At 46.4% G+C, this 11,379-nt stretch overlaps 1 protein-coding gene across 1 annotated transcript in view; it reads right to left on the bottom strand.

Moving 5' to 3' along the window:
• Positions 1-1,284: 1,284 nt before the first annotated feature.
• The window catches only part of LOC118713948 (zinc finger protein 235), a 49,056-nt gene continuing 38,961 nt past the window's right edge, over positions 1,285-11,379 (bottom strand). The window contains exons 6-7 of the mRNA XM_045578176.1: positions 9,758-9,868; positions 1,285-3,808 (exon numbers count right to left, since the gene is read on the bottom strand). Of these exons, the coding sequence (XP_045434132.1) occupies positions 1,839-3,808; positions 9,758-9,868 (2,081 nt within the window). The 3' untranslated portion in view covers positions 1,285-1,838. The remainder of the gene's footprint in view (positions 3,809-9,757; positions 9,869-11,379) is intronic.

Below are 11,379 nucleotides of genomic sequence, written 5' to 3'. Positions count from 1 at the left end.
CCTAGGGGTTTAGCCACAGGCAGTGCAGACCCCGTGGATGGAGTTTTCAGCACTTTGTCTACCCAGCAGGCCACAGGGGTGGGGGGGGTTTTTTCACGTCTGTGAGGTCCTGTCTGGTGGTGCCACAGGCTGTGGAACGCGGAGCCCTCTGCACTGCTTGTCCCTGTGCCAGTCTCAATGTGTGCCAGCTCCCCCGGCCCCATCGCTGTCCCTGCTCCTCTGGTTTGCCCTGTGGGGTTGACCCCCATCCTTGAACACCACTGTGTCTGCTGGGGCTTCAGCAAGTGCTAGACTGGGCACAGCGTCTGTCCGAGCCTTCGCCTCCCCACCCTCACCATCTCCATCGATCACTCAGATCTGTCCACTCATTTCGATGTGCAGCTCTCAGACATGAACACACTGAGCAGGAAATCCTCTGAGTTATAGGGGTCCAGCATGTTGTAACTTCGAGGAGACCACCTCACACCGCATTTTTCATGGTTGTATAATATTCAAACAAGGGGGAGCAATGGTATATGTACACAGATAATAATTTAATAAAAAAATAATATTCAAACAAAATTTAAACATTTTACAGATGCTTATTTCCTTTTTTCAAAAAATCATTTTTTTATTGAATTCAATATGAACATCTTGTGTCCAATCTAGCTTTCTCTATAGTCTCCTAAGCAAAACCGAGGGTTGCTGGGTCGAAGGGTGTTTTGATACATATTGACCAGCTAATGTCCACTTCTACCGAGAGGAAGCATTGAACACAGAATGCTGTGAAAATGACAATCTACCTAAATTGTTAGTGAAATTTCAATAAAAATTTAAAAAACTTTCTTATCCTGCGTCCCCCTCCCCATTTCAGCAGGAAGAATGAGGGTGGAATGTGGCAAGACCCCTGCTTAACGACTGGAATGGATAAAGAGCCATGCACAGGCACTTTGACCTAAGTATGTGTGAAAATGAGAAGAAACCAATTATTCACAATTCATGTTTACTAAAACCTTTTGTCATGAAACTACTTTTAACATTTTCAGAGAGTTACAGTAAGACTGTACCCTAGTGAATTAGGGCTCAAAATTTCTAATTGTGTAAATTCAGTATCATGTTGTTAGATTAATAAAAACCAGTACTTTTTAGTCTATAAAATGCAAACGAATGATTAAATATTATACTGTACACGCAGATAATACACTGTACAAAAAAACTGAGGCTGAGTGGGGAGTGGGAGCCATTCAGAATTCTTGTTGAAATTAATTTGTATTATTGTGGATGGCAGCATTACATGATTCTTTCTGCATATTCTGTTATGATTTTAAGGTAGGGAACTGACTTTAATTTTCAAATACCTGTCCTAATTATAGTGGTTTTCTCTACTTTGTTCAGTAATTGATGGGACCTAGGACAAACCAAGCAGTTCTGCTGGTAGTGGTGAAAAGCACCTCTATCACATGAGGTCACATTGTAGTTGACTTAAATTTTATCTGGCCGTCAAATCTGCCAAACATACTTTTGTTCGAGTGCCGCACAAAATCTCACTCCTACGCCCTCTCTCTGGGCAGTGAAGTGGAAGCTCCCTCTGCTGTGTTCTTTGGAACTGGGACAGTGAAAACTCTGGTGTAACCATTTACCATCTTATAAAACCAGTTCTCTCTCAGGTGGAATCTGATGTTTATAAAGAATTCACCTCCCAACCGAGCTGCTGAGGCACATGGTACAGAGCTGCTTGGCAGAGGCCGTGCCTGGAAGCTTCCGAGTTCTGAAGGAGCTTTCCACATGCTCCAACACACACTCTCTAATGGGGCTCAAGACGTGAACTCGAACCGAAGGCCGCGCCACCCCTCGCATTCCTACGGGTCCCCTCCAGTGTGAACTCTCTGATGATATACGAGATGGGATCTCTGGCTGAAGCCCTTGCAGCAGACGTCACATATGTAAGGTCTCTCCCCCGTGTGGACCCTCTGGTGTGTGTGGAAGTGGGAGGCCTGGCTGAAGCCCTTCCCGCACTGCTGACACGTGTAGGGCTTCTCTCCGGTGTGCACCCTCTGATGGGCGCTGAGGCCGGCACTCCAGCTGAATTCCTTCCCACACTGCCCACACTTGAACGGCTTCTCGCCCGTGTGGATGATCTGATGGACCTGAAGGTTGGACCTCTGGCTGAAGGCCTTCCCGCAGGTGTCGCACGTGAACGGTTTCTCGCCCGTGTGGACTCGCTGGTGGGCTTGGAGATGCGAAGACTGGCTGAATCGCTTCTGACATGCCGCACATTTGTAGGGCTTCTCCCCGGTGTGGACGCTCTGATGGGCCTGAAGATTCGAAGCCTGACTGAAGCCCTTCCCACACGCCTCACATTTGTAGGGCTTCTCCCCCGTGTGGACCCTCTGGTGATTGTGAAGATTCAAGCTCCAGTTGAAGCGCTTCCCGCACACCTCACACTTGTAGGGCTTCTCTCCGGTGTGGACTCTCTGATGGGCCTGAAAATATGAACTCTGGCTGAAGCCCTTCCCACACACGTTGCAGCGGAACGGCTTCTCCCCCGTGTGGACGCGCTGGTGGCTCTGGAAGCTGGAGGCCGAGCTGAACCCTTTCCCGCACTCTCCACATCTGTACGGTCTCTCTCCCGTGTGGACGCGCTGGTGGCTGTGAAGGTTGAAGCTCAAACTGAAGCACTTCCCACACTCGTCGCATCGGTACGGCTTCTCCTCGGTGTGGACTCTCTGGTGGGTGTGAAGATTTGAGCTACAACTGAAGCGCTTCCCACAGTCGGCGCACTTATACGGCTTCTCTCCCGTGTGGATTCTCTCGTGGGCCTGTAGGTGTGATCGCTGGGTGAAGCCCTTTCCGCATATCTCGCATTTGTAAGGCTTCTCTCCGGTGTGGACTCTGCAGTGAATGTTAAGATCTGTGCTGCGACTGAAGCCCTTCCCACAGCTCTCACACCTGTAGGGCTTCTCCCCGGTGTGAACAGGCAAGTGAGCGTAAAGGTGTGAGGTCTGATTGAAGCTCTTCCCACACTCTGCGCAGGAATAGGGCTTCTCCCCCGTGTGGACCCGCTGATGGGTTTGCAGGTTTGAGCTCTGACTGAAACACTTCCCACACTCATGGCACCAATAGCGTTTTTTTCTCACGTGAACGTATTGTGGAAGGGGAATGGCTGAGCTGTAACTGGTACCCTCACGGGTACCACAGTTAAGGGCCTTCTTTGCCAAGTGTGCCTGCTGATGAACTCCAAGTCTGGAGCTGTCACTGAATCCTTTTCCACGTTCACCACCCTGGTAGGTCTTCTGTCCCATGTGGATTATACCGAGCTGGGCAAGAGATGATACATTTGAGATGTCTTCACCACAACCTTCGTTGCTGGGAGCTTTCTCTCTCTTGTGTACTCTGTCGTCATCGTGATGGTGTGAATGACAACTGAAGATGTTAGCACATGGAGCAAACACACATAACTTGTTTTTCAATGGCATCTGCTTACAACTTCTCTGGTAATTCTGTGTCTCATTCAAATAGATGTGACTCCAAGAATCCTGGTCTCTCCCTGTTGTAAATGCTTGACTTTCATCAATGCTGGGATGATTCTCTGTAAGACTCATCTCGCAGCTGTCTTCCTGAGTGGAGACCCCTGCCCCCACCTGACCAGGGGAAGTATGTTGTGTGGGAAACTGAGAACTCTTTTCTTGATCATGTAGCATGGAGACTTGGCTTTTCGTTAGCTTACTCACAACATGTCCCCTGATTTGCCAGCACGAAAGCTCTCCCCAAGAAAGGCACCTGACTCCTGCTTCCTCAAGCGTCTCCATCTCATTTTCATTCCTGCCTCCTGAAAGAACCAAGGACAGAGAGTGACATCAGCAAGAAAGCTAGAAAGCTCCCAAGTCTTTGCTTCCCCACTGAAATATAAAAAACACACGAGACCAGCAAAAATAACTGAGGTTTCTGAAAATGGTCAAAGCAAACAAGAGAGCATCCGATTGAGAAAAGCCACACTTAAAATGCTGTTACATTTGGTACCAGCGCAGGCTGAGCATTGATGAGATTCATTTAGAACAACAGGTCTAACAGGATAAGAGGCAGATATCAGCCAGCTGCAGAGCAACATAAAAACATCTCAGGGAGTTTTCAGAAAAAGGAGAAACTGACTTTATTGCCTATAAAAATAGTAAATTAAAAGTCTCCCCTTACCCTAACCAGTTTGGCTCAATGGATAGAGCATTAGCCTGCGGACTGAAGGGTCCCAGGTTCGATTCCGGTCAAGGGCATGTACCTAGGTTGCAGGCACATCCCCAGTAGGGGGCGTGCAGGAGGCAGCTGATCGATGTTTCTAACTCTGTATCCCTCTCCTTTCCTCTCTGTAAAAAAATCAATAATATATATATAAATTTTAAGTCTCTTCTTCAGCTATAACTACTGATTCATAGTATCTGCATAAATCGGCTAACTATATGCCTCAATGACAGCCCTTCACTGTACACCTGGAGTTGGTGTCCAAATTGACTTTCTCAATAACTAGCAAAATAAGTAGAAAATGAGTGAAAATATAGAAAACTTGAACAATACCACCAACCAACATCAGAAAACACTCCTCTGGTGCACATGGAACCTATTCCAAAAGATACCGTATTCTGGGTCATGAAACGAGTTGTAACAATTGCAAAAGGACTCAAGTCATACAAATCATGTTCTAACCACAACTGAGTTAAATCAGAATTAACACACTACTAAATAAACTGCACCACAAAACCAAGAGACATTCTAAAGGGCATTCTGAACTAAATGATAATGCATCTGTGACTTGCGACTAAAAGAGTACTTAAAGGGACGTTTATATACAACACAGGTCTCTAAGACATGGGTATGTCATTATACAGACATCATAGAGTGCACTTACAGAAATCTAGCGAGGCTGTGTGATAGGCAACTAACCTGCACAGCATGTTCTTGTACTAAACAGATGATTATAATACAATGGGAAGTATACGTGTATCTAAACACAGACAAGGTACAGTAAAAATACGGTATAAAAAACAGTGCGTGTGACTTCTGGTCAAGATGGTGGCACAGATAAATGCTGTACTCACCCCCTCCCACAACCACATCAAAATTTAAATTCCAGAACAACCATCATTCAGAACCACCTGAATCTGGCTGAATGGAAGTACTACAACGAGGGAACTAAAGAAGAAGCCACAGCGAGACTGGTAGGAAGGGCATACGTCCCCACTCCACCACCTCCACAAGCAACACACTCCAGGGGGTGACGCAGCACGAGATCCCTGCTGAGTCAGTCCTGCTCTATGGGGGACCCTGCAAGGCTGATACTCCTTGGAGATCTGAGCTCGGAGGTACAGAGATCAGTGGTGGCAGCCAGTCTTTGCAGCTGATCAGCCTGGGGGTAAACCCCTCCCACTGATGTGCCAACAGTAACCAAGACTCAACTACGAGAGGAAGGTGCACACACCTCACATGGTGGGCACACCGCAAGGGCCTACCTTGGGCAACTGAGGCAGCTGTTCCTTGGACTCTTCAGAACACCTAATACATAGGCCACTCAACCAAGGGAGCTAAACGCAGCAGCTCTGCCTAATACACAGAAACAAAGACAGGAAGGCTGCCCATGAGGAGACAAAGCAACATGTCCCAAATGAGAGAGAGACTGGAACTCTAGAAAGAGAACGAAACAAAATGGAGACAAGCAATCTACTAGATGCAGAATTCAAAACCCCAGTGAGAACCTCAACAGCATAAAAAGCGCCAGTCAGAAATGAAGGACAGACTAATTAAAATGAAGAATAATGTACAGGGCCCAGCCTGCATGGCTCAGAGGTGACCTATGAACCCAAGGTCACGATTCAATTCCTGGTGAGGGCATATGCCAGGTTGCATGCTTAATCCCCAGCAGGGGGCATGGTGGAGGCAGCCAATCAAAGATTCTCTCTCATCATTGGTCTCTCTCCCTCTCTCTTCCTCTCTGAAATAAAAATATTAAAAAAAAAAAAAAAAAAATGAAGTTGGACCCTTCCTTACACTACATTCATCTCAGTCCTTGTTGGTTTGGCTCAGTGGATAGAGTGGCAGCCTGCGGGCTGAAGGGTCCCGGGTTCGATTCCAGTCAAAGGAACATGCCCAAGTTGCAGGTTTGGTCCCAGTGGGGGCCGTGCAGGAGGCAGCCAATCATTGGTTCTCATCATTGATGTTTCTATCTCTCCCTCTCCCTTCCTCTCTGAAATCAAAATATATACTGTGTGTGTGTGTATGTATGTATGTGTGTGTGTGTATATATATATATATATATATATATATATATATATATATTTTTTTTTTTTTTTTTTTTAAGCAAATATTAGAACAAAATGCATCAATGACCTAAACACAGAGCTAAAACTATAAAACTCACCTGGCAGGCATGGCTCAGGGGTTGAGTGTGGACCTATGAACCAGGAGATAATGGTTCAATTCCCGGTCAGGGCACATGCCCAGGCTGTGGGCTGGGTCCCGAATGGGGGGCGTGCAGGCAGCCGAGTGATGGTTCTCACTTATCATTGATGTTTCTCTCTCTCTCCCTCTCCCTTCCTCTCTGAGCGTGTGTGTGTATGTGTGTGTGAGTGTGTGTGTGAGTGTGTGTGTGAGTGTGTGTGTGAGTGTGTGTGTGTGTGTGTGTGTGTGTGTGTGTGTGAGTGTGTGTGTGAGTGTGTGTGTGTGTGTGTGTGTATATATATATTGGGGGGGAAAATAACAAACTGAAAAAAAACAAAACACTGTAAAACTCTTAGAAGAAAACAGCAAAAACCTCAACAATGGATTTGGCAATGCATTCTTAAATATGTCACCAAAGGCACAAGCAACAAAAGAAAAACAGAAACTAGCTTTCATGAAAATGAACTTTTATGCATCCAAAGAGCAACAAGGCCTATAAACAGAGTAACAAGGCCACAAACAGAATGAGAGAAAAACACTTGCAAATCATATATCTGCTATGGGATTAATATTCAGGATACACAGAGAACTCCTAAAACTCAACCACAACAACAAAAATACACCCTGCCTTCCCGGCATGGCTCAGGGCTGAGCATCAACCTGTGAACCAGGAGGTCCCGGTTCGATTCCCGGGCAGGGCACATGCCCAAGTTGCAGGCTCCATCCCCAGTGGGGGGCGTGCAGGAGGCAACTGATCAATGACTATCTCCCCTCATTGATGTTTCAATCTCTCTCTCTCTCCCCCCTTCTTCCCTTCCTCCCTGAAATCAATAAAGATATATTTAAAAAATAATAAAAGGTAAAATTTTTTTTAAAAAATCCTGATTCAAAAATGAGCAAAATATATGGGGGAATTCTTTGTGAAATGTATGACTGTCTGACCACCATGCCATACACCTGAAACTAATACAAAATAATATCGCGTGTAAATTGTAACTGGAAAAAAAACGAGCACCAGACTTGAATAGACATTTCCCTAAAGACATGCTAATGAGCAACAGGCACATGAAAAGATGCTCAACATCACGAATCATTAAATAAATGAAAAACAAAACGAGTTACCACCTCACACCCATTCAGATGGCTACTATCGTTATACACAAAAAGGCGGGGGAGAAGGGGAAGAGACGGCACTGGTGAGGATGCGGAAAACCGGAACCCTTGCGCATTGCTGGCGGGAAGGTGAGTCCTAACCTACTGTGGAAGACAGAATGGAGGCTCCTCAAAAGCTAAAAGTAGAATTACATATTAAAAATATGGCCCAGCAATACTCCTCTGGGTATATACACAAAAGAAAGGAAAGCAGGAATTTGAGCAGATATTTGAACACCCTTACTTACAGCAACATTATTCATAATAACAAGAAGGAAATTAAGAAAACAATTCCAGCCAAAACCGGTTTGGCTCAGTGGATGGAGCGTCGGCCTGCGGACTGAAGGGTCCCTGGTTCGATTCCAGTCAAGGGCATGTACCTTGGTTGCAGGCACATCCCCAGTGGGGGGTGTGCAAGAGGCAGCTGATTGATGATTCTCTCTCATCGATGTTTCTAACTCTCTATCCCTCTCTCTTCCTCTCTGTGAAAAAATCAATAAAATATATTTTTTTAAAAAGAAAGAAAACAATTCCATTCATAACAGCATCAAGAATAAAATACTTGGGAACTGAATATTAGACAAACAACCCAAATGTCCATCAATGGATGAAAAATATGGAATATGCATACAATGCAATATTATTTAGCCTTAAAAAAAAAAGAAATTCAGACACCTGCTACAATATGATATGACAATACTGAAGATGCTACCCTAAATGAAATAAACTAGACCCAAAAGTAGTACAAATACTAGCCCTGCCAGGTAGTTCAGTTGGTTAGAACGCCATCTGATACACCAAGGTTGCAGGTTCAATCCCTGGTCAGGGCACAGACAAGAAGCAGCCAATGAATGCATGGATGGGAGGAACAAAAGAAAAAGTCCTGCCCTAACCAGTGTGGCTCAGTGGATAGAGCATTGGCCTGCGGACTGAAGGGTCCCAGGTTCGATTCAGGTCAAGGGCATGTACCTTGGTTGTGGTCACATTCCCAGTAGGGGGAGTGCAGGAGGCAGCTGATCGATGTTTCTCATCAATATTTCTGACTATCCCTCTCCCTTCTTCTCTGTAAAAAATCATTAAAATATATTTTTTAAAAGTACAAATACTATATGATTCCACTTATAATGAGATACCTGGGATAGTCAAATATATGAAGAAAGAAGGAAAGTAGACCAGTGGTTACTGGGATAGGGAGGAGGGAGAATGGGGAGTCACTGTTTAATGAGTACAGTGATTCCATTTGGGGAAAAGTTCTACATACAATATCAATGTACTTAATACTATTGAACTGTACGCTTAAAATGATAAATTTTATGTTATGTATATTTTAGCACCACACACACACATAAGTATGATAGTGTTTTAATGCTTAAACTCAAATTAATGCGAGTTAAAAATGTGGAGAGTAAAGGGAAGACAGTATTTTATTTTTAAAATATATTTTTACTGATTTGAGAGACAGAAAAGGAGAAGGAGAGAGAGAAACATCGGTGTGAGAGACACAATAGGTTGCTTCCCAGCCTGGGGATCGAGCCAACAACTGGGCTACATGCCCTGACTGGGAATCGAACTGTCAGGACGACACTCAACCAACGTGGTCACACTGGCCGGCGGCCAGTGGAGCAGTCATAGAAGGACTTGGTGAAATGGCTTCTGAGCAGAGACGTGAAGGAGGAAGAGAGTGGTTGGGGTTTTACGGGAAAGCGGCATCCCAGCCAGAGAACAGAAAGGAAAAGATCCTGATGCAGAAGCACAATCGCCAAATGTCAGGAACAGGTAAAGCTGGCAGCCTGAGGGGAGGGAAATGAAAGGAGAAAGATGCAGTGGCACAGCCAGGTGAACGGGCTGACACCACAGGGCCTTCCTGCCCCTCCAACACTCTGGGTATTGTCCTGAGGGAGATGGACAGCCGGGGGAGGCTGTGGAGAGAGGAGAGACACACTGTGACTGATGTTTGTTACTGATTGACTTGAGAGAGACAGAGAGAGAGAGACATCAGTTTGTTATTCCACTCATTCAGTCATTCACTGGTTGATTCTTATATATGCCCAGACCTGGGATTGAACCTGCAGCCATGGTGTTTCCGGACGATGCTCTAGCCGACTGCGCTACCTTCTGTGGTTTGAAAACACCAGTCACAGGGTCTCTCCGGTCGCTGTGGAGAACGGAGCTCCCAGAGGAGAGACGGACTAACGGCTCTTACCTTCGAGGGCTCTGGCCGCACAGTTCTCCGTGGGATGCCCACCTCTCTGCCTGTGTATCTCCTCCTCTCTCTCCAACCGGGAGACCACGTCTGGCTTAGAGGACCCGTGTCCTGTGAAAGGTGAGATTTAAGTGGGACATTGAAGGTACAAAGCACTAAAAAAAAAACTAAAAAAAACCTGTGGTTCTAATCCTGTGATAAAAGGCTCTATCCCTCTTCCAAAACAGTGTTTATCAAACATTTTGATGCAACTTGCTAAATTAATTTCATAGCTCACCCACGGGTTTAATGAAAGATCTATGGGCTCTGGCTAGTGGAGGTCATCCTATACGGATTGGATTGTGTATGCGGGGGTGGGGAGGGTGCGACCGATGTTTCTCTCCTCTCTCTCCCTCCTGCTTCTTCTCTCTCCAAAATCAACAAAAACATGTCCTCTGGTAAGGATTTTTTAAAAAGGTATGTGAAATAAGAGCCAGGTACAGACAAGCTCAACTGGCCACTTACAGTTAATTTACAAAAGACAAGTGTTTGCCTTGGAACAGAGACTGGAAACCTCCTGTTCCCACGTTCCAAAGGGACTGGGAAACTGGTCTCCCTGGGGCCCTGACGCCGTGACGCCGTGGGCAGAGGCCAGGGATGCCAGCAAACAGCCTGAAATGCACAGGACAGCCGGGACCGGTTTGGCTCAGGGGATAGAGCGTCGGCCTGGGGACTGACGGGTCCCGGGTTCGATTCCGGTCAAGGGCATGTACCTTGGTTGCGGGCACATCCCCAGTGGGGGGGGTGCAGGAGGCAGCTGATTGATGATTCTCTCATCGATGTTTCTAGCTCTCTATCCCTTTCCCTTCCTCTTTGTAAAAAATCAATAAAATATATATTTTTAAAATAAAATGCACAAGACGGTCCCCGCCATAATTATCTAGCCCACGTGGCAACAGTGCCAATGGAGAAACCCAGCTCAATGGATGAAGCCACACTGCACAGGGCCCGTCCTCACCCATGGAGACCAGGTTCCGGAAGTTCTCCAGCGTCACGTCCCGGTACAGCTTCCTCTGGGCAGCGTCCAGCAGCCCCAGCTCCTCCTCCGTGAAGACCACAGCCACGTCCTGGAAGGTCACCGCCTCCTACGGCCCCAAACACAGGAAACTGTTTCACATCTGGGGGAGGGCAGCCCTGAGAAGGTGACTCTACGGGACCCCAATACCTCATTTTTGTAGTTTCTCCTCCTCCCCTTCCACAGTCACCCGTGAAGGGAGGGAGAGGAGGAAACGAAGAGACACATGGAAAACCTTGTGCACATTTAACGGCGCCCTCTGTGTCGTTAAATGAAGCCTCTGGAGCCTGGGCTGGTAGCTCAGTTGGTTAGAGCCGTGGTCGGCAAACTCATTAGCCACCAGAGCCAAAAAGCATCAGGACAACGATTGAAATGTCTTTGGAGAGCCACAGTTTTTAAACTTAAACTTCTTCTAACGCCACTTCTTCAACATAGACTCGCCCAGGCCGTGGTATTTTGTGGAAGAGCCACACTCAGGGGGCCAAAGAGCCGCATGTGGCTCGCGAGGTGTAGTTTGCCGACCACGGGGTTATAGCATCGTCCCAAAAACTCAAGGTTGCAGGTTCAA

Source organism: Pipistrellus kuhlii, unplaced genomic scaffold (genome assembly GCF_014108245.1).
Source record: "Pipistrellus kuhlii isolate mPipKuh1 unplaced genomic scaffold, mPipKuh1.p scaffold_m20_p_90, whole genome shotgun sequence".
NCBI classification, from domain to species: domain Eukaryota; kingdom Metazoa; phylum Chordata; class Mammalia; order Chiroptera; family Vespertilionidae; genus Pipistrellus; species Pipistrellus kuhlii.
This window is presented reverse-complemented; position numbering and strand designations above follow the sequence as displayed.